This window comes from Mobula hypostoma, chromosome 6, assembly GCF_963921235.1.
Source record: "Mobula hypostoma chromosome 6, sMobHyp1.1, whole genome shotgun sequence".
NCBI classification, from domain to species: Eukaryota; Metazoa; Chordata; class Chondrichthyes; order Myliobatiformes; family Myliobatidae; genus Mobula; species Mobula hypostoma.
Window position 1 is genome coordinate 90,248,680 of NC_086102.1, and position 25,014 is coordinate 90,273,693.

Genomic DNA, 25,014 nt, shown 5'->3' on the forward strand with positions numbered 1-25,014 from the left:
ATATGCTGGAACGGGAAAAGGGATAGGAATTAAAATGGTTGGCCACTGGAAAATTCCACTTTTGGCAGATGCAACAGAAGTGCTTCGTAGTATGTTGGGTCTCACCAATATAGATAGAGAAGGCCACATCTGGAGCACCAGACACAATAGATGACCCCAACAGATTCCCAGGTGAAGTGTTGCCTCACCTGGAAGGAGTCTTTGGGATCCTGAAGGAGCTGAGAGGAGACAAATGGGCAGGGATGTGTGCTGTGAGGAAGAAGATGGTGCCAGTAAACAAAGCAAACAAGGGCCATGTCCTTCAGATGATTCACTAAACTACTCCTTTTACATCTTTTTCTTTCAAATGTGCTTCTGCTACTATTGGAGCCTGATACCTACATTTTGGTGGTGTGTTTTTGACTTCCATAGCTGCCTATGGCAAAGAAATCCACAGCTTTACCACTCTGGCTGAAGAAATTCCACCTCATCTCCCTTCTAAAAGAACTCTGCCCTATTCTGAGTCTGTGTCCTCTGGTTTTAGACTCTCCCACCATAGGTAACATTCTCTCCACGTCCACTCTATCAAGGCTTTTCACCATTCAATAGGTTTCAATGTGGTCACCCCTCGTTCTTCTGAATTCCAGTGAATACAGACCCAAAGCCATCAAACACTCTTCATATTTGTGAACCTCATTTGAACCCTCTCCAGTTTTAACACATCCTTTCTAAGATATGGGCCCAAAACTGCTCACAATACCATAAGTGAGGCCTCTCCAGTGCTTTATAAAGTCTCAACATTACATCCTTGCTTTTATATTCTAGTCCTCTTGAAATGAATGCTCACATTGCATTTGCCTTCCTCACCACAGACTCCACCTGCAAATGAACCTTTAGGGAATCCTGCACAAAGACTCCCAAGTCCCTTTGCACATCAATTTTTGTACCTTCTCTCCATTTGGAAAATAGTCAACCCTTTCATTTCTTCTACCAAAGTGCATGACCATACACTTCCTGACACTGTAATCCATCTTCCATTACCTTGCCCATTCTCCTAATCTGTCTAAGTCCTTCTGTAGCCTCTCTACTTTCTCAAAACTATCTGCCCCTCCACTTATCTTCATATAGTCTGAAAACCTTGCAAACAAAGCCATCAATTCCATTATCCAAATCATTGACATATACGTAAAAAGGATCAGTACTGACTCAGACCCCTGTGGAACGCCACTAGTCACTGGCAGCCAACAAGAAAAAGGTTCCTTTATTCCCACTCTTTGTCTCCTGCTAATTAACCACTGCTTTATCTATACTAGAATCTTTCCTGTTATACCACAGGCTGGTAACTTGTTAAGCGGCCTCATTTGTGGTACCTTGTCAAAGGCTTTCTGAAAATCCAAATATACAACATCAACTGATTCTCCATTGTCTATCCTGCCTGTTATTTCTTCAAAGAATTCCAACAGATTTGTCAGGCAGGATTTTCCCTTGAGGAAACCACACTGACTACAGCATATTTTATCTTGTGCCTCCAAATACCCTAGACCTTAGAACCACAGAACACTACAGCACAGAAAACAGGCTATTCGGCCCTTTGAGTCTGTGCTGAAACTTTATTCCACTAGTCCCATTGACCTGCACCCAGTCCATAACCTTTCAGACCTCTCCCATCCATGTATCTATCCAACTTATTCTTCAAACTTAAGAGTGAGCCCGCATTTACCACGTCAGATGGCAGCTCATTCCACACTCCCACCACTCTCTGAGTGAAAAAGTTCCCCCTAAACCTTTCCCCTTTCACCCTAAAGCCATGTCCTCTCGTATTTATCTCTCCTAATCTAAGTGAAAAGAGCCTACTCGCATTTACTCTGTCTATACCCCTCATAATTTTGTAAACCTCTATCAAATCCTCCCTCATTCTTCTACGCTCCAAGGAATAAAGACCTGATTTGTTCACTCTTTCCCTGTAACTCAACTCCTGAAGACCTGGCAACATCCTACTAAATCTTCTCTGCACTCTTTCAATCGTACCGATATCCTTCCTATAGTTAGGTGACCAGAACTGCACACAATACTCCAAATTTGGCCTCACCAATGTCTTATACAACCTCACCATAACATCCCAGCTCCTATACTCAATACTTTGATTTATGAATCCCAGGATACCAAAAGCCTTCTTTACCACCCTGTCCACCTGTGACACCACTTTCAGGGAATTACGTATCTGAACTCCCAGATCCCTTTGTTCCGCCGCACTCCTCAGTGCCCTACCATTTACTGTGTATGTCCTACCTTGATTTGTCCTTCCAAAATGCAACACCTCACACTTGTCTGCGTTAAATTCCATCTGCCATTTTCTGGCCCATTTTTTCAGTTGGTCCAGATCTCTCTGCAAGCTTTGAAAGCCTTCCTTGCTATTCACAACGCCTCCAATCTTAGTGTCATCAGCAAACTTGCTGATCCAATTTACCACATTATCATCTGGGTCATTGATATAGACAACAAACAACAATGGTCCCAGCACAGATCCCTGAGGCACACCACTAGTCACAGGCCTCCAGTCTGAGAAGCAGTCATCCACTACCACTTTCTGTCTTCTCCCACACAGCCAATTTTGAATCCAGTTTACAACCTCTCCATGGATACATGGTGTCTGAACCTTCTGAACTAACCTCCCATGTGGGACCTTGTCAAAAACCTTACTAAAGTCCATGTAGACAACATCCACAGCCTTTCCTTCATCTACTTTCTTGGTAACTTCCTCGAAAAACTGTGCAAGATTCATTAAACACGATCTACCATGCACAAAGCCATGCTGACTATCCTTAATCAGCCCTTGGCTGTCCAAATACTTGTATACCCGATCTCTCAGAACAGCTTCCAATGATTTACTGACTGATGTCAGGCTCACCGGCCTGTAATTACCTGGTTTACTTTTGGAGTTTTTTTAAACAACGGAGCAACATGAGCTACCCTCCAATCCTCTGGCACCGCACCCGTGGCTAAAGTCATTTTAAATATTTCTGCCAGGGCACCTGCAATTTCTATACTAGTCTCTGACAAAGTCCGAGGAATTATCTTGTCAGGCCCAGGGGACTTATCCACCTTTGTCCATTGTAGGGCAGCAAGCACCTCCTCCTCTTTAATTTCTATATGTTCCATGACACTACTGCTTATTTCCCTTCCTTCCATATACACTATGCCAGTTTCCTGAGTAAATACTGATGCAAAAAAACTGTTTAAGATCTCCCCCATCTCGTGAGGCCCCAAACATAGATGACCACTCTGATCTTCTAGTTTTGTCCCTTACTATCCTTTTACTCTTAATATACTTGTAGAAACCCTTCGGGTTTACCTTCACATTATCTGCCAAAGCAGCCTCATGTCTTTTTGCCCTTCCTGGTTTCCTTCTTTAGTATTTTCTTAATTTTCTATACTCTTCAAGTACCTCATCTGTTCCTTGTTGCCTATACCTGCTAGACACCTGTCTCTTTTTCTTAACCAGATCGCCAATATCCCTTGAAAACCCATGTTCCCTATGCCTGTTAACTTTATCTTTAATCCTGGCAGGAACATGCAAACTCTGCACTCTCAAAATTTCGTCTTTGAAGGGCTTCCACTTACTGAACACATCCTTGCCAGAAGACAACTTATCCAAATCTACTCTTCCTAGATCCTTTCTCATTTCCTCAGAATTGGCCCTCCTCCAATTTAGAAACTCAACTTGAGGACTAGACCTATCCTTATCCATAATTAACTTGAAACTAATGACATTATGGTTACTGGACTTAAAATGTTCGCCTACACATACTTCTGTCACCTGACCTGTCTGGTTCCCTAATAGGAGATCAAGTATTGAATCCTCTCTCGTAGGTACCTCTATATGTTGATTTAGAAAACTTTCCTGAACACATTTGACAAACTCCAAGTTATCTAGCCCTTTCACAGTGTGGCAATCCCAATCAATATATGGAAAGTTAAAATCCCCTACTATTACAACTTTCTGTTTCTTACATCGGTCTGCTATCTCTCTACAGATTTGCTCTTCTAATTCTCTCTGATTATTGGGTGGTCTGTAATACAACACTATTAGTGTGATCACACCTTTCCTGTTCCTCAGCTTCACCTATATGGCCTCTGTAGACAAGCCCTCCAGGCTGTCCTGTCTTCACACAGCTATGATATTTTCCCTGACTAGTAATGCCCCTCCTCCCCCTTTCATCCCTCTCCCTCTCATCCCTCCCCCTCTATCACGTCTGAAACAACGGAACCCCAGAACATTAAGCTGCCAGTCCTGCCCCTCCTGCAACCAAGTCTCACTAATAGCAATAATATCGTAACCCCACATGCCAATCCACACCCTAAGCTCATCTGCCTTACCTACAATACTCTTTGCATTGAAATAGATGCACCTGAGAACATTTCTATCACGTACAAACCTTTGATTTCTGTCTATACATGAAGTCTTCGCGTGACCTTTATCCTCCTCCACCTCACTTTATACGTAATAATTGACTCCAACATCTAACCACTGAGGTAAGACTAACTGGCCTATAGTTTCCTTTCTTCTGCCTCTCTCCCTTCTTTAAAGTGCAGTGACATTTGCAATTTTCCAGTCCTCCAGAATCATTCCAAAATCTAATGATTCCTGAAAGATCATTACAAATCTGTTCAGCCACCTCTTTCAGAACTCTGAGGTGTACATCATCTGGTCCAAGTGACTTATCTACCTTCAAACCTTTCAGTTTCCCAAGAACCTCCTCTCTAGTTATGGTATCTTCACAAACTTCATAACCCATGAATACTGATGCAAAATACCTACTCAGTTTGTCCGCCATTTTGTTGTCCACAATTATTACCTGTCTAGCATCATTTTCCAGCAGTCTTTGCAGCACATGGAAAATGCTGGAGGAACTTATCAGGCCAGGCAGCATCTATGGAAAAGAGTACAGTCGACATTTCAAGCCGAGACCCTTCAGCAGGACTGGAGAAAAAAAGAGATGAGGAGTAGAGTTAAAAGTGGGGGAGGGGAGGGAGAAATACGAAGTGATAGATGAAGCCAGGAGGGGAAGGGATGAAGTGAAGAGCTGGGAAGTTGACTCATGAAGGAGGTACAGGGCTGGAGAAGAGGGGAATCTAACAGCAGAGGATAGAAGACCATGGAAGAAAGAAAAGGGGAAGGAGCACCAGAGGGAGGCGATGGGCAGGCAAGGAGATAAGATGAGAGAGGGAAGAGCGGATAGAAAATGCTGAAGGGAGTTTGAGAAATTGATGTTCATGCCATCCGGTTAGAGGCTACCCACAGAAAATATAAAGTGTTGTTCATCCAACCTGAGTGTGGCCTCATCACGACAGTGGAGGAGGCCAAGGATAGACGTATTGGAATGGGAATGGGAAATGGAATTAAAATAGATGGTCACTGTGAGATCTCAGTTTTTCTGACAGACGGAGCATAGGTGCTCAGTGAAACAGTCTCCCAATCTACGTCGGGTCTCACCAATATACAGGAGATCACACCGGGTGCACCAGACACAGTACATGACCCCAACAGACTCACAGGTGAAGTGTCGCCTCACCTGGAAGAAATGTTTGGGACAGGTGTAGCACTTGTTCCGATTGCAAGGATAAGTGCCAGGAGGATGATCACTGGGGAGGGACGAATGGACAGGGAGTCACATAGACCCCTGTGGAAAGCAAAAAGTGCGGAGGGGGGTTTGCGGGAGATGTGCTTGGTGGTGGGGTCCCACTGGAGATGGCGGAAGTTGCAGAGATTATGTGCTGGACATGGAGGCGGTGGTAGGAGAGGACATGAGGAACTTTTACAGTTAGGTAAAAAATTCTCTAAATGGGGATAAGCTAGTTAATAGGCTACATAATTAAAACAATTACCTCATGGGGGAATGTGCTAATACCTTGCCAATGAAAAATGAGAAAGGTGATAAACCGTTAGTTTAGCTGCTATACCGCTTTCTGTCAGTGAGTGGGGATGAACCATCACATACTGTGAAAAATACATGTTTCTTAAGAAGTACAAATTTTATAAAAAGTATTATTAAAGAAAATAGTGGTTTCCAACAAGAGCATGCCCTGGGTGATGGGCTGTCCAATGATGGATGCTTCTTTCCTGCGACAGTGTTTCACGTACATGTGCTTAATTGTGGGGAGGGCTGGGATGGACTGGGCCATATCCACTACTTTTTGTAGGATTTTTGTTCAAGGGTATTGGTATTTCCACACCAGGCTGTAATGCAGCCAATCAGTATACTCTCCACTACACATCTATAGAAGTTTATCAAGGTTTTAGATGCCATGCCAATTCTCTGCAAACTCCTAAAGTTTAGAGGTGCTGCTGTGCTCTCTTCATAATTGCACTTGTATGCTGGTCCCAGGACAGACCCTCCAAAATAATAACATCGAGGAATTTAAAGTTGCTGACCCTCTGCACCTCTGATGACGACTGGCTCATGGACTTCTGTTTTCCTTCTCCTGAAGTCAATAATCAACTCCTTGGTCTTGCTGACATTGAGTAAGAGATTGTTGTTATGACACCACTAAGCCACATTTTCAATCTCCCTCCTACGTGCTGGTTCATCACCACCTTTGATTTGGCCTATGACAGTAGTGTCATCAGCAAACTTGAAGATGGCATTGGAGTTGTGCTTAGCCACACAGTCATAAGTGTAATGTGAGTAGAGCAGGGGTCTAAGCACACAGCCTTGTGGTGCACTTGTGCTGATGGATATCGTAGAGGAGATGTTGTTGCTAATCTAAACAGACTGGGGTCTGCAAGTGAGGAAATCGAAGATCCTGTTGCAGAAGGAGGTATTGAGGCCAAAGTCTTGAATGGTTTTGAGGGAATGATGCAATTGAATGCTGAGCTGTAGTTGATAAGAGCATCCTGATGTATGCACCTTTACTATCCAGTTGTCCCAAGGTTGAGTGAAGAGCCAACGAGATGGCACCTGCTGTGGACCTGTTGTTCTGATAGGCAAATTGGAACAGATGGACGTCACTTCTCAGGCAAGAGTTGATATGCTTCATCATCAAGCTCTCAAAACACTCCATCACCATGGATGTAGGTACTACTGGGTGATGGTCATTGAGACAGGTCACCACACTCTTCTTAGGCACTGGTATAATTGAAGCCTGCTTGAAGCAGGTCGGTACCTCAGATTGCTGAAGGAAGAGGTTAAATAGCTCAGTGAATACTCCAGCCAGAGGATCAGCAGCTTTAAATTTCCGTGTCTTAACATATGCGATGATTGTCCTGGGCCAAGTACATAGATCCAATCATAAGGAAAATGTGCTCGCGTACTTACTGTCTTAAAAAGTAAAGGAGGTTCAGCATGTCACCGACTACTCTAACAAACTTCTACGGATGTGCTATTTAAAGTATCCTGATTAGTTGCATCATTGTCTAGTACAGCAGTTCAAGTGCTTAGGAACATAAGATAGTGCAGAGAGTAGTGGATGCAGCCAATAAATGACTAACATCCCTTCCCACCATTCGTAGTACCTATGTGAGGCATAGTCTGAAAAGATAACATCCGTCATCAAAATTCCCCAACATCCAGGCCGCACAAGCTTCTCACAGCTACCATTGGTCAGGAGATATAGAAGCCTGAAGTCCCACACATCCAGGTTCAATAACAGCTACTTCCCTTCAACCATACAGTTCTTAAACCAACATGCATAACTCTAACCACTATCTCAGTATAATAACACTTTCGCCACATTGCTAGCGCTGCATTCCATTGGAGTTTTTTGTTTGTTATTTAATTATTATTTTTTCTTGCTTAATTAATGTTTAATTTATGTTTTGCTAGTGAATGTTGTGCATCAGATACCACATGCCTGTGATGCTGCTATAAGCAAGTTTTGCAATTTAGTATGAATATATGTACTTGTGCATACGAGAATAAATGTAACTTTGATTTTAACATAGTAAATAACTTCAATAGTAATTAAGGTCAACGAATGTGGTTTTGACTACCATTTATTAACCATTTATTGGGTATCCCTCTTTGCCATGAGTAGCTTGCTAGCCCATTTCAGAGGGGCAGTTAAGCATCAACCACATTTATGTATGTATAGAGTCACATATAGGCAAGGCCAGTAAAGATCAGCTGATTTTCTTCCTTAAAGATAAGTTCTTACCACCATATTTAATTGGTCATCATTACTAATGACTAGTTTTTGTTGAAATTATTAACTGAATTTAAATTCTACAGGTGCCATGGTACAATTTGAGCTCTGGTCTTTCGATCATTAGTCTAGGCACCTGGGTTATCAGTCCAGTAATTTATTCAATCAACCACTATCCCACCCATATAACATGAAAGGGTCACATTCAGATCTTTAAATTTGCAAACAGTTGCAGCTGTCCAAAAATCTGGAAGAAGCAGATTGTTCTGGTCATTATGGAGGAAACAGTGCTGACTTCTGTCCATAGATTCATTGCTTATACTTTGGCCAAAGACAGGATTAAAACCATTGAAGATGATGCACCCAAACATCTTTTTCCATTCCAATTCCTTATCATTTCAATCTTTTCTTCTACTGTTGATGTAAACATGGATATCTTCTTCCACTCATCAACAACCACAAATGAACCAATATCTAGGGATTGCCAAGCCATGATGGAATTTCAAGAAGTCATTAGATTTCCCGTTGACAGGCACCAAGTCAAATACAAACACTAGATGTATCCAAGAGATAGATATTTGGCAGAATCTTATGCCAACCAATTCAAACTGGTTCTCAGATTTTGAGAAGTTACAGTTCATCGAGAAGGGAATCTGTTCCTCTGCACAGCTAATAACCTTATTACATGATAGAACATGTAATATGAGTAACACACAAAATGCTGGACAAACTCATCAGATCAGGCAGCATTTATGGAGGGAAATGGATAGTTGATGATTCGAGCTGAGACCTTTTATCTAGATTACTGAAAGCCTTCAACTTGGAACGTTGACTGTCCTTTTCTCTCCATAGATGCTGCCTGATCCATTGAGTTTCTCCAGCATCTTTTACGTTACTCCAAATTCCTGCATCGGCAGCCTCTTGTTTCTCTGTGTAATATGAGTGGCAATTTTTGTGCCGTTGGCGCTGACAGTGATGTTCCGACATTGTTACTGCTCATGTTGATGTTGATATTGATTTGCTTGTCTACCAATGGATTTAGAGGATTTTTGGTGAATTTCAACTTGAACAATATCTTTCCCATGATCTTGAGGTGCTTACACTGGAGTACATGGATCACTGCTGTCTGATAAACTCTGAGTATTCTTTATGATTTATGATTTCACATATTTTTTCTTAGACTGGAAAAGGATGTGCTGGTGTACCAAAGGCAATGGTGAACTTTAGCAAAGGTTTTGAGGGAGTTAGATATGGCCCTTGTGGCTAAAGGGATCAGGGGGTATGGAGAGAAGGCAGGTACAGGGTTCTGAATTGGATAATCATACTGAATGGCGGTGCAGGCTCGAAGGGCCTAATGGCCTACTCCTGCACCTTTTTCTATGTTTCTATGTTTGTTTCTGAGTTATGAGAATTTCCCCATGTTTTCCAGGATTTTTTCTTGGGGGGCACTTGTATACTGCGGGAGAAATTAGTAGATGACCTTTGTTTCGCAAATGTTAGGGGTAAGACTTATTTACTGTTCTGCTTTACTGAATGGGTAAACAATGGAGGCTAACCTCCCAACATGACTGTAAGTAAGTGTTGTCTGTATACTTCAGCTTGATGCTTGATGTTGAGGTGACCTTGCTTCTAGAATGGAGACAGTATAGGTTGAATAGTTTCCTGATTTGTCCTGCAGAGGGGGGCCTTTTGGAGATGAGGTGCAGAAAGACTGAGAAAAGTGTTTAGGTAGTGCTGTATCTGTACCAGTTTTCCCTGAGATTTGGTTTGGTTGAGCCAGTTGAGTAAGATCATAGCCTGCTTGCCATATTGAAGCGGATATAAGATGGAGATTAAGTTCTGTGGACAGCCAAATTTGCAAGGCCTTCTTTGTGTTGTGGTCAAAAAAGCTGTATATAGTGATAGATGCTGATCCCTGCATTTCTCTTCACATAAAGATCATGTGATTCTAGATTAATAAAACTGCACTGTGGTTGGAAGAACATCAGTCAACACAACACAATGGGCTGCTGCCAGGATAAACTCAAGCATTTTACTACAGTTATGGTCAATTTTTATCCATCAACTAGAATAATAATATATTATCTGATTGTTATCTCATTGCTGCTGTGAGTTGTATAAGTTAACTGTCTTGTTTTCCTGTGATAATGATTACATTTCAAAAGTTACATATGCTCACCAACCTCTGAATGAAGATGTTCACCCTTGGGTTCCCCTTGAGTATTTCACCTTTCACCCTTAACATATGACCTCTACTTCTAGTCTCATCCAACTTCGGTAAAAAAAGCCTGCTTGCATTTACCCTAACTATACCTCCTTATAATTTTGTATACCTCTATCAAATATCCTATCATTCTCCTATGTTCCAAGGAATAATATCCTAACTTTTCAACCTTTCCCTGTAACTTAAATCTGAAAGTCCTTGTAAATTTTCTTTGTAGTATTTCAATCTTAATAATAACTTCCCTGTGGATAGGTGACCAGAACTGCACACAATACTCAAATTTGGCCTCACCAAAGTCTTATACAACTTCAATATAACATCCCAACTCCTGGACTCACTATTCTGCTTTATGAAAGGCAATATGCCAAGAGCTCTCTTTATGAGCCTGTGATACCACTTTCAAGGAATGATGGATCTGTATTCCTAGATCCCTTTGCACTCCCCCACAATTCACAGTGTAAGCCCTACCCTGGTTTGTCCTCATACTTCTCTGTGTTAATTGCTAACTATTATTTTTCTAGCTGGTCGAAAGCCTTGCTAAAGTCCATGTAGACAATATCCATGGCCTCTCTTTCATCAATTTTCCTGGCAACTTTCTCAAAAATTGCGATAAGAAGATTGGATAGACATGGCCTACCAAACACAGAACCATGTTGATTATTGATTATTCCTAATCAGGCCCTGACTATCCAAATATTTATATTTCCAGTCCCTTAGAATAGCTTTGAATAATTTACTCACTACTGACATCAAGCTCACCAGACAGAATTTCCAAGCTTATTCTTAGAGCTTTTCTTACACAACAATACCTATTCTCCAGTCCTCTCACTAGTGGCTAAGGCCATTTTAAATACCTCTGCCAGGGCCCCTGCAATTTCTGCATTTGTCTCCCACTAGGTCCAATGGGAAACCTTGTCAATCCCTGGGGACTTATCCATCCTAGTTTGCCTCAAAACAGCAAGCACCACCTCTTCTATAATCTAGGTACTCTCTGTGACCTCACTACTGTTTTCCCTCAGTTCAGTAGAATCTGTGACCATCTCAGACCCATTTCAGATCTTCCCCAGCTCTTTAGGCTCCATGCATAGGTGACCACACTGAGCTACAAGTGGACCAATTTTGTCCCTTTTGCTCTTAATATATCCGTAGAAAACCTTGGGATTCTCCTTCATCACAAGGAGCAACCTCATGCCTTCTTTTAGCCCTCCTGATTTATCCCTTAGCTGTTCTCTTATATTTCTATGCTCAAGCACATTGTTTGTTCCTTGCCGCCTATACCTGTCATGCACCTTGTTCTTCCTAATCAGGGCCTCAATATTCCTCGAAAACCAAAATTCCCTAAAACTGTTAGCCTTGACCTTTATTTTAACAGGAACATATAGACTCTGTGCTCTCAATATTTCACTTTTGAAGGTCACTTACTAAGCATCCCTTTGCCAGAAAACAACCTATCCCAATCCGCACCTAACAGACCCTTTCTGATCCTATCAAAATTGGCCTTTCTCTAATTTGAAATCTCGAAGTGAGTATCTGCCCTATCCTTCTCCACAATTATGTTGAAACAAATGAAATTATGATCACTGGACATAAAAGCACAGTAGAGGCCCTTTGGCCCAAGATGTTGTGTTGACCTTTTAACCTACTCTAAAATCAATCTAATCCTTTCCTCCTGTATAGCACACTTTGTTTTTTCAATAGTCCATATACCTATATAAAAGCTTCTTCAATGTCCCTAATGTATCTGCCTCTACCACCACCACTGGCAGTGCATTCCATGCAGTCACCACCCTCTATGTAAAAAAAAAACTTACCTCTGGCATCCCCCTATATTTTCATCCAGTCATCTGAAGATTATTGCACACAATGTTGTGGAGGAGTTCAGCAGGTCAGGCAGCATCTATGGATCAACAGTCAACATTTTGGGCCAAAACCCTTCATTAGGATTATACCCCCTTGTATTAGCAATTTCTGCCCTGGGCAAAAGTCTCTGGCTATCCACTCAATTTGTGCCTCTTAACATCTTCTACACCTCTATAACATCATCTCTCATCATCTCTCACTCCAAAGAGAAAAGCCCTGGCTAGCACAATTTATCCCCCAAATCTCCTCCGAGAGATAAATCTCCTCTGCACCCTCTAAAGTTTCCACATCCTTCCTATAATGAGGTGACAGGAACTTTGAATAATATTCTAAGTGTGGTATAACCAGGGTTTTATAGAGTTGCAACATTACTTTACAGCTCTTAAGCTCAATCATCCCACTAATGAAAGCCAACACACCATATTGTCAGCATCTGCAGAATCTCTTGTGTTTACAACATACCATAAGCCTTCTTAACAACCCTACAACTTACACTGCAACTTTGAAGGATATATCGACATGGACCCCAAGATCCCTCTATTCCTCCACACTACTAAGAATACTGCCTTTCAAAGTAAGTGAGTCACTTCACCCTATTCTGGGTTGAACTCCATCTGTCAGTTCTCAACCCATCCCTACATCCTGTCAATATCCCATTGTAACCTATGACATCCTTCTAATCTATCCACAACTCCACCAACCTTCATGTCACCTGGAAATATACTAACCCACCCTTCCATTTCTTTATCCAAATACTTTATAAAATCACAGAGCAGGGGCCCCAAAACAGATCCCTGCAGAACAGCACTGGTCCAGGCAGAAAAAAAATATACACCATCTAAAACTACCCTTTGCCTTCTATGTGCAAGCCAATTCTGAATCCACACAGCCAAGTTTCCCCGGATCCCATGTCTCCTGTCTCTCCGAATGAGCCTTTCATGGCAAACTTATCCAACGTCTTACTAAAATCTATACACATCACATCTACTGCTCTATCTTCATCAATGTGCTTTGTCACATCCTCAAAAAATTCTATCAGTCTCCTGAAATATAACTTACCCCTCACAAAATCATGCTAACTATCTTTAATTAGACTATGATTTTCCAAGTGCTTATAAATCCTGTCTCTAACAATCTTTTCCAATATTTTGCCCACCACTGAAGTCAGACTAGGTCCAAATTGTTCTTGGCAGCTCTAATGTAAAATCAAGTTGCTATAGAGAGTGTTCCCATTCATCTTGAGAAGGAAAGAATCTTTATATATTTATCAGTAAATATTATTCACTTTTATTAGCTGATTATCTTTTGCTGTTGCTCCTAATCACCACAATGAAGGTGTTGTTGCTACACCAGACTTTGTGGGATAAAATGACACACTATTCCTTTCTCGCTCCTTTTGTGCCCCAATATTCAGATCACTCTTCTTAGTGAAAGAATGAATGAATGAATAAATAATAAGCAGCTTTTCTCATATCTAGGCATTTTATGATGATCAATTCCAAGACTGTTTATTTGAAAATATATATTTCCCACGGCAGTTTATTTACCAAGACCACCAGATGACACTTGAATAAAGCAACTCCAATAGTTATACAAATACAATGGATTCTGGTTAATTGGGACACATCTGAACCAATGCATTTTAGTCCAATTAAGTAGCTGTCCCAATTTGCCAAAGCTTCATGGAAATAGTTGAAAAGGTATAAAAAAGACAAACAGTCACTAACAATACTACTACAGTACTATAAAACTGTGTATTAGTTCCTAACGTTTATTGATGAAGGAATTCATTCAGTGTATGCTGCCATGTTCTTTTGATTGACTGTAAATGAACAAAATCAGTGCCAATAATGAACTGCCTTCATTCAATGCTTTCAACAATTGTATCCTCCAAATCTTCATTTTCACTCCTGACCATTTCTGGGATCTCCAAGCCTGAATGCTTGAAACCGCAGTGAATAAAACAGTTCCGAATTGTCTTGATGCTTATTTCGCGCCAACTATCTGAGGCAAAAACCACTGGTTTTTGAACACAAATGCACACAACTGATGCTATTTAAAAATTGTTTGCTCTAAGCACGGTGTAATGTCTAACAAGTGCACAGGACTGACGCTAGTTAGAAACTGTTTGGTAACAGTCTCCTGTCCTAATTAAGCAGTGTAATGTCCCAAATAAGTGTCTGTCCTGATTAACCAATGGCCCAATTAACTAGAATCCATTGTATAAATAGTCCAAATTTGAAAATGTTACTGATGGGGCAAAATCTAAAAGATAACATTAGAATGTAAATAGGGATAAAATAATGGTCTGATTTTACCAACATAGGCACCCCACCCAAGATCTCCACTTCCATAAACTTAAATGAGCTGAGTTCAGAAAAATTATCTTACTTGTCTAGCCAGAACTGGAGTCAAGCAGTAAGACTCTTAAGCAACAACAGGGTGCTGACAATGTAATGAATTGCTGTGGAAGCTTTGACAACCAGTCAAGCTCAGTCCCCAATTTTACCATTTGTTAAAATTATAAGGGTACTTAAATGTTTCTGCAAAAAATTCAAAGTTAGTTGATAATTTTTTAAAAATTATAAAGGAATATTTGCAACTGTTCTTAAAAGTTGTATTAAACAATCAAAAAATTATATAAAAAAGGAACTTCATCCTTTTTTTCCTGAAGACCTACATTGTAAGCTTATAGATCCAAGAACATTGTCATACTGTAAGTACTGATCCCACTCTTCTGCTAGTGCCACGGGCATATGAAAGCTGAAGTGGTCTTCAAACCTCAGTCAAAAGTTTGAGGCTATTCTATTCATGCACTAGTGCATGCTAAATATGTGTACACCATAGAATTTCATTCACACTATCACTTCCTACAAGGTGGAATGGGATAGCACAAGTGGAAATGACATATCATTTTCTGCATGTTTTGAAAGGGAAAAAGCTGACACTCCGACAGAACCCCAACAGGTTCTCACAGCCCTAATATTTCTGTATTTGAGACCAACATCAGAGCATACTTCAAGAGAGTGAATCCATGAAAAATGTTTAACATAGTCAATTTCCCTGACAGAGCACTGAAGATCTGTGCAGACCAACTGACTGGTATATTGAAGGACATCTTCAGCCTCTCTCTTTTTTGTGGTCTGAGGCTCCACCTGCTTCAAGAGGGAGAAAATATTGATAACTAAGAAGAGCATGGTGACCTGCCTCACTGACTACCATCCCTTACTATTTACACCCAAAGTAACGAAATGCTTCAAGGGATTGTTTATGGAATGAATCAACTCCAGCCACAGCAGTGACCCAGATAACCTTCAATTTTCTTATCACCACAAAAGGTCAAATGCAAATGCTATTTCACTGGCTCTCCACTCAGTTTTGGTCAACAGTAATGCATATATCAGGATGATGTTCAAAACCTACAGCTCAACGCCCAACAAAATCACCCCTCCCATCTCACCACCAAGCACCAAAACCTGGACCTTTGGGCTTCCCTTTCAAACTGGATCCTTGTGTTGGCTGAATGATGGGTAGTAATGAGTCAGGCCAGAGCAATGAGGCAGAATACCTGGTTGAATGGTGCCATGACAACAATTTCACAATCAATAGCAATAAAATCTAGAAGCTAACCAAAGACTTAAAAAATAAGCCAGGAGATCACATGCCCATTCTCACAGGTGGAGAGGGTAGGCAGGTTCAGATTCCTTGGTGTTAACGTCTCAGATGAACTGTCATGAGCTCAGCACGTAGATATAATCACAAAGAAGGCACACCAGCGCCTTTGCTTCATTAGAAGTTCAGGAAGATTTGGTGTGTCACCAAATATGCAAACAAACTTCTGAAGGTGCACTGTTGGAATTATCCTTACTAGTTGCATCATGGTCTGGTTAAGCACTTGCAATGCAAAAGAACCAAAGAAGCTGAAGTGTGTAGTGGACACAGTTCATCACAGATAAAATAAGAACTCTGAATATATTGAACAAGAATAACAGTGATAATCCATCCAGCTGAAATAGTGCATGGAATTGCATTAAGTGCATCTTTCCTTTTGAGCTGAGTTCCTATTATAGACATGCTCCATGAGTCATACGTGCAGAGAAAGCTTCTCTTCTCTAGTGGTTACCTTCTGAAGTTGAATTGTTAAGGGATTCAGAAAAAAAGAAACTCAAGCAGAAATGTGCTGATCACAGACCCATTGCACATTAATTGAATTATACCTTTTCTGTTGACAAAGGCTGTTATTGATGTTAGATGGCTTAATGTTACTGTGCACAGCTTCTAATGTCAAGAAAATTACAGCTTTTCCTGCTAACATTCATAATAAAACAGATGCTGTTATTAACTCTGGTAGAAGACAGAGCAGCTTTACTTTTGTACAACACAGTATACTCATTGCTACAACTGCAGAAACTTGAGCAAGAAGTCTCAGAGAGTAACCTTTAGATAGATATTGCATATATCAACTGCCTCCATGGAAATGGCAAATTCTTACATACACCCATAATTTTAAACAAAGGCATTCAACCCTCATATTCTCTGTACAATGATGGGGATTAACAAGATGCAAGAAAGGAGTACCGAGTGTGATAGGAGAAAATCACCAAAGTTCAAGGTGATATAATTTTTCCTTGATATGAACTGAGGGCTTGGAGTGCCATGCTCAGTAATAATGCAGATTAAACAATGTGATGTATGTTGTATATACTGACAAAGACCAGTTATCTCTTCCCTTGTTCAAAGTTTAAAGTAAATATGTCACCACATACTACCCTGAGATTTATTTTCTTCAAGACATTCACAGTATAACAAAGAAATACAATAGAATCAATGAAAAACTACACACAAAGAATTCTGACAAGCAGCCAATATGCAAAAGACAAACCATAAATACAAAAAAAATTGTTATAATAATAAATTATTTAATATTGAGACCATGAGTTGTAAAGTCCTTGAAAGTAAGTCCATAGGTTGTAGCAAAAACAGGAGAAAATCTGCAGATGCTGGAAATCCAAGCAACACACACAAAATGCTGGAGAAACTCAGCAGGCCGGGCAGCATCTATGGAAAAGAGTAAACAGCTGATGTTTACTTTCTCTTCCCTTTTCCTTTCTTCCATGATCTTTTACCCTCTCCTATCAGATTTCCCCCTTATCTAGCCCTTTATCTCTTTCGCCAATCAACTTCCCAGCACTTTACTTCACCCTCCCCCACTTCTGGTTTCACCTATCATCCACCACCTTGTATTTCTTCCTCCCCTCCTGCAACCTTATTGCTCTGACTTTTCATCTTTTTTCCAGTCCTGATGAAGGGTTTTGGCCCGAAACGTCGACTATTTACTCTTTCCCATAGATGCAGCCTGGCCTGTTGAGTTCCTGCAGCATTTTGTGTATGGTCCATTGGTTGTAGAATCAGTTCAGCGTTGAGGTGAGTGAAGTTATCCATGCTGGTTCAGGAGCCTGATGGTTGAAGGGAATAACGCTGAACCTGGTGGAGGCTCCTGTACCTCCTTCCTGATGACAGCAGCAAGAAGAGAGCTTTGCGTGACTGTTGAGAGTCCCTGATGCTGCTTTCTTGTGGCAGCGCTCCTTGTAGATGTGCTTAGTGGTGGGGAGGGTTTTTCCTGTGATGGACTTGACTGGACCATTACATTCTGTAGGCTTTTCCATTCTTGGGCATTAGCATTTCCATACCAAGCTGTGGTGCAACCAGTCAGGATACCCTCCACTGTGCATCTATAAAAGTTTGCCAAAATTTTAAATGCTGAATCTATGCAAATTTCTAAGAAAATAGAGGCCCTGTCCGTGCCTTCTTTGTAATGGCACTTAAAACTTTAAGGTAAATTTCTTTCTTTTTAAATCTTTTTATTGAGTAAGTATACAAAAAAGGTAAGCCATATAAACATTAATACAATGTTAAAGTATAATAAAATTCCAAAAGATAACAATACCAAAAAGAAAATACTACAAACAATGTAATTTAAGCATAAGAAACCAAAATAACATAATAGTATACTAGATTTTATATATATCAATGGAAAAAAAGAAAAAAAAAACCCCAAAAAAAAACCCACCGTGCAACTAACTAAAAGCAAAGCAAAGCAATGGGCTAACTTGAAACCAAACAGAGTTAAACTTAAAATCACGTCCTCAATCCCGACCTCCATTAAAACAGTGAAAAAAAAAACAAGAAGGGTAAATATTACATTAAATGAAAATATCGAATAAAAGGTCCCCAAATCTGTTCAAATTTAAATGAAGAATCATGAAGGTTACTTCTAATTTTCTCCAGATTCAAACATAAAATCGTCTGAGAAAACCAAAAAAAGGTAGTTGGAGCATTAAGCTCTTTCCAATGTTGTAAAATACATCTTTTCGCCATTAAAGTAAGAAATGCAATCATTCTACGGGCTGAAGGGGAAAGATTACTAGAAATTTTAGGTAGTCCAAAGATAGCAGTAATAGGGTGAGGAGAGATATCTATATTTAATACCTTAGAAATAATATTGAAAATATCTCTCCAAAAAGTTTCCAAAGTAGGGCAAGACCAAAACATATGAGTTAAAGAGGCTATCTGCCCCGAACATCTATCACAGAAAGGATTAATATGCGAGTAAAAACGCGCTAACTTATCTTTGGACATATGTGCTCTATGCACCACTTTAAATTGAATTAGGGAATGTTTAGCACAAATAGAAGAAGTATTAACTAATTGTAAAATCTGCCCCCAATCATCCACAGAAATGGTAAGCCCCAATTCCTGTTCCCAATCTACCCTAATCTTATCAAATGGAGCTTTCCTGAGTTTCATAATAATATTATAAATCATAGCCGATGCACCTTTCTGACATGGATTAAGGTTAATTATCGAATCTAAAATATATATAGGAGGAAGCATTGGAAAGGAAGGAAGTATAGTACTTAGAAAATTTCTAACTTGTAAATATCTAAAAAAATGTATTCTTGATAGGTTATATTTATTAGATAATTGTTCAAAAGACATAAGGGAACCATCTAAAAATAAATCCAAAAACCGTAAAATACCCTTAGTCTTCCAAGTTTGAAAAGCGCGATCCGTAAAAGAGGGAGGAAAAAATATGTTACCTAAAATAGGAATCGCTAACCCGAATTGATTAAGATCAAAAAATTTTCTGAATTGAAACCAAATACGCAAAGCATATTTAACGATTGGGTTAGAGACCTGCTTAAGGCGTTTCGAATCAAAAGGAAGAGATGAACCTAAAATAGAACCAAGTGTATAACCCTGAACAGATTGTAATTCCAATGCTACCCATTTAGGAATAGATAGTATATCCCGGTCAAGTAACCAAAATTTCATATGTCGAATATTAATAGCCCAATAATAAAATCTAAAGTTAGGTAATGCTAAACCTCCATCTCTCTTAGCTTTCTGTAAATGTATTTTACCCAGTCTCGGATTCTTATTCTGCCAAATAAATGAAGAAATTTTAGAGTCGACTTTATCAAAAAAAGATTTAGGAACGAAAATTGGTAATGCCTGAAACACATATAAAAATTTTGGCAAAAAAAACATCTTAACTGCATTAATACGACCAATCAAAGTTAAATATAAAGGAAACCATTTAGATGAAAGTTGAGTAATATGGTCTATTAATGGTAAAAAGTTAGTCTTAAATAAATCTTTATGTTTACAAGTAATTTTAATCCCAAGATATGAAAGGTAATTATTAATCAATTTAAATGGAAATTTATAATATAAGGGAAGATGTTTATTAATCGGAAAAAGTTCACTCTTACTAAGATTTAATTTATAACCTGAGAAAAGACCAAATTGTGCTAATAACTCTAAAACAGCAGGAATAGATCTCTCAGGATTAGAAATATATAAAAGTAAATCATCAGCATAGAGTGATAATTTATGGGACTTTAATCCCCGAGTTATCCCAGTAATATTTGAAGATTCTCGAATAGCAATTGCAAGAGGTTCTAATGCAATATCAAATAATAGGGGACTAAGAGGACAGCCTTGTCGAGTACCACGAAAGAGAGGAAAAAAAGGTGAGTTTAAAGAGTTAGTACGAACCGAGGCTACAGGGGAGTGATATAACAGTTTAATCCAGGATATAAATTTCAGGCTAAAATTAAACATTTCAAGCACCTGAAATAAATAAGGCCATTCTACTCTATCAAAAGCTTTCTCGGCATCTAAAGAAATAACACACTCAGGAACATTTTGTGAGGGAGTATAAACGATATTTAACAATGTACGAATATTATAAAAAGAGTAACGACCTTTAATAAAACCCGTTTGGTCTTACGAAATAATAGAAGGAAGTACTTTTTCTAGTCTATTTGCTAATAACTTAGAAAAGACTTTAGAATCAACATTTAATAAAGATATTGGTCTATAAGATGCACATTGAGCAGGGTCTTTATCCTTCTTTAGTATTAAAGAAATTGATGCTCTGTTAAAAGATTCCGGAAGTTTACCAAGTTTCAAAGAAGCCTCAAAAACCTTATAGAGCCAGGGAATCAATAAAGAAGCAAAACATTTATAAAATTCAACGGTAAACCCATCAGGGCCAGGAGCTTTCCCCAGATTCATAGAAAAAATAACATTCTTAATCTCATCCGTTGTAATGGAAGTATCTAATAAAGAAGACATATCCTGTGAAATCTGAGGAAAGTCTAACTTATCTAGAAAATCATTCATATATTTAGAATCTCGAGGAGACTCTGATTGATATAAAGAAGAATAAAAATCACAAAAGGTATGATTAATCCCCACATGATCCAATATCAATCGATCATTTTGGTTATAAATCTGATTGATTTGAGATTTAACATAATTAGATTTCAATTGATTAGCCAGCAGCTTGCCAATTTTATCACTGTGAACATAAAAATCACTTCTTGTTTTCTTTAATTGGTTTACAATCGAGGACGAGAGTAGTAAACTGTGTTCCATTTGAAGTTCAGTTCTTTGTTTGTATAGCTCCTCAGAAGGAGCCATAACATATTTCTTATCAATTTCTTTAATCTTGTCCACAATTGCCATCTCCTCCTGCTTCTGTTTTTTTTTTCACATGTTCATCATTCCTATTCAAGAATTGATTATTTTTTTATTGATTCTCGTCTCATTCCTTCAGTGATTAAATGTGATTATGATTCTATAACCATTTCGGATCATGCTCCACTTAAGCTTTCTATTAAAATTATGGCCAATATACCCAACAATAGACAATGGCGTTTTAATTCGCTGTTGCTTCAGGACTCGGAGTTTGTTAATTTTATGAATGAACAGATTGAGCTTTTTTTTATAATTAACCATACAGAAGATATTTCGGTTAACACTCTTTGGGACACTTTTAAAGCCTATATTCGGGGTCAGATTATTTCGTATTCCGTTGCTTTGAGGAAGAAAACTTTAAGGTAAATTTATTATCAAACTACAGATATGTCACCATATACAACCCTGAGATTCATTTTCTTGCAGGCATTCACAGTAAATACAAAGCAACAAATAAAATCAATGAAAAACTGCACACAACAGCAAATCATCAAACTGCAAATACAAAAAAAAAATGATAATAATATGTAAGCAATAATTGTCAAGAATATGAGATGAAGAGTTCCTGAAAATGAGTCCACAGGTTGTGGGAACATTTCAGTGTTGAGGTGAGTGAAGTCAAGTGAATTTATTCCCTCTGGTTCTAGAGCCTGGTGGTTGAGGGGTAATAACTGTTCCTGAACTTGGTGGTGTTGGTCCTGGGTCTCCTGTACCTCCTTCCAGATGGCAGCAGTCAGAAGAGAGCAGACCTGGTTGATGGGGGTCCTTAATGATGTATACTGCTTCCCTGCAACAGTACTCCTTGAAGATGTGCTCAATGATGGGGAGGGCTTTACCCATAATGGACTGGACTGTATCCACGACTCTTTGTGAAATTTTCTGTTCCAAGGGCATTGGTTTCCATACCAGGTTGTGATGAAGCCAGAAGTTTGACAAAATTTTAGATGATTTACCAAGTTTTCGCAATCTTCTAAGAAAATAGAGGCGCTGCTGTGCTTTCTTTGTAATGACTCATGGACCTTCTGTTTCCTCCTCCTTCAGTCAATAAGAATCTCTTTAGTTCTGCTGACATTGAGTGAGAGGCTGTTGTGGCACTAATCAACCAGATTTTCAATCTCCTTCCTTTATGACAATTCATCACCACTTTTGATTTGGGTGACACAGTGGTGTCATCAACAAATTTAAATATGGCATTGGAGCTGTACTTAGCTTCACAGTCATGAGTATAAAGTGAGTACAGCATGGGGGCTAAGCACACAACCTTGTGCAGCACCTCAACTGGTGGTGCTCAGCCCGTACTTCAAACTGATAGGATGATAATACTCCCACAATATTTGCCACATGTCTCTCTGTACAACTTTAATGTGGAAATTGAGATTGCAGAGACAGTTGATTGCGCAGTTTGAGTACCAGATTTTAAAAGTGAGCGGGGCCTGTCAGAACATTCTGCCAAGATTGAGATAGTTTTTGGTTAATAGGCATTTGGCAAAAGCCAATAGAAAAAAGTTTAATTTAAGGGTTAGAGTGGGGAACTGAGGGTTTGGCAAAAGGAGATGGAGGCTAAAGTGAAGTTTCTGTCAGATTGCTCTTTTTTTGTTAGTGCCTAGCTAGGGTAGTGACAATAAATCCTAGGTCAGCATTGTGCTCCTCGTACAAGATGTGGGAGATCTCCAATCTTCCTAATTCCTACATCTGCGATAAGTACATCTACGTGCAGCTCCTTACAGACCGTGTTTCGGGAACTGTAGCTGGATAACCTTCGGCTCTTTCAGAAGGATGAGGATTTCATAGATAAGGGCTACAGGGAAGCAGTCACACCTAAGTTGCAGGAGGCATGCAGCTGTGTGACTGTCAGAAGAAGGGAAAGGGTATAAGCAGATAGTGCAATTTCCCTCAATAACAAATATACTGCTTTGGATGTTGTTGGGGAGGGGGGGGGTGTAGGAAAATGACCTACCAGGGGAAAGCCACAACATCTGGGTCTATTACACTGTCTGGCTCTGTGGTTCAGAATGGAAGAGGGAGAATAGAAGAGTGGTGCTGAAAGAAGATTCAATAGTTGGTGAACTAAGCAGGCGACTTTGTGTGCGTGACAGAGATTCCCTGAAGGTATGTTGCTTCCCAACTGTCTGGGCCAGGGACATCTCAGGTCAGATCCACAGCATTCTTAAGGGGAAGAGGTAGCAGCCAGAAATCATAGTACAAAGTTCGTATCAACAACATAAGTAGATAAAAGAATTAGGTCCTGAAGAGAGCATTGAGGAAGCTAAAAATAATGACCTCCAGGGGGCTAATCTCTGGACTGCTGCCTGTGCTATGCACTAGTTTGGGTAAGAATAGAATGAATTGCCAGATGAATGTGTGGCTCTTTGCGGCAAGGTATGACCTGTACAAAAGGGACAGGTTACAGCTAAATTTGAGGGAATTTTTGCAAGATTTGTTGGGGAGAGTTTAACCTAGTTGGTGACAGGGGAATGGGAGCCAGAGTGATAGGTCAGAGGCACTTACTGTGTTCAGTTATAATCACCTCATTATAGAAAGGATGTGGAAGCTTTATGGAGGGTGGAGATGATATTTACCAGGATGCTGCCCTGGACTAGAGAGCATGTCTTAGGAGGATAGGTTGAGTGAGCAGCGTTATTTCCTTTTTGGAGAGAGAGAAGATGAGAAGTGACTTGACAGAAGTGTACAAGATGATAAGAGGCACAGATAGAGTGGAAAGTCAGAGACATTTTCCAGGGGTAGGAATGGCTAATGTGACAGGAGAAAAATTCAGGGGGGCTAGCCAAGATAGGTGTTTTACACAGAGAGTGGTAGGGATGTGGAATGCGCTGTCAGGGGTAGTGGTAGAGGCAGATACTTACTTTATGTGTATTTCCAGTAATTTTTGTTTTTATGTCACATTTCCAGCATCCTTAGTAAACGGCTTTTGTATTTTAGATTAGCAATAAATGTCAGATGACATGTATGTATATTTAGGAGTGGCGGGTTTCTTATTACTTTGTTGTTCAAATTCCCATCTGTCATAGGAATAGAAGAATTATGGCAGAAGTATGTTGACATCCAGCAGCAAAGAAGATATTCTTAAATACAGAATTGCCTTTCTAACCAACCATTTGATTGCAGTGATTTATTTATAACATATTTTGCACAGTTTATTTGTGGAGTAAATGGAAACACTAAGTAAGAGATAAGGTCCACGTAATCAAGCTATTTAACCAATAGTCAAGTGAGGAATCATCATCTTTTCCTTGGGCCTTATATCCTACCAAAAAATTTCCTAGAAGATGCTCTTCACTTAGTAATCAAAGGATTTTATTTCTTTTGAATGGATTAAAGAATTAATTTTCATTTAATTTCCCCAGGTGCAGAACAAAAGATGTGAAGCGATACTTAAGCGTTTATATTCTCAGTTGAATAAAATTCAGTCCAACAAACGTCAGTTAACTTGGGAGATTCAGCAGATGGAAAAGAATGCAGCACACCTGAGAAGTTGTCTAGGAATAACACAGTAAAAACTTTTAATGTTGAAGATTTAAATATTGTACTGAATTAAAATCCAATGTAAGAAAACATATATTGTTTAAACTTGTTGGTATTGTGAATAAGCTTCATATAGGACTGAAATTTCAGAGGATGATAGAGACAAATGCACCATTGTCAGTTATTTTAGCAATTTGTTTTGCAGTGTGTTCTTTAAAATGGTGGATAAAGGGATCTCAAGGATTTAGTTCTAAAATCGAATGGTAGTATTTCAGTCC

At 39.4% G+C, this 25,014-nt stretch overlaps 1 protein-coding gene across 1 annotated transcript in view; it reads left to right on the forward strand.

Annotated features, from left to right (window-relative positions):
• The window catches only part of LOC134347590 (coiled-coil domain-containing protein 122-like), a 71,167-nt gene extending 46,399 nt beyond the window's left edge, over window positions 1-24,768 (forward strand). The window contains exon 5 of the mRNA XM_063049942.1: window positions 24,619-24,768. Within this exon, the coding sequence (XP_062906012.1) occupies window positions 24,619-24,768 (150 nt within the window). The remainder of the gene's footprint in view (window positions 1-24,618) is intronic.
• Window positions 24,769-25,014: the final 246 nt, after the last annotated feature.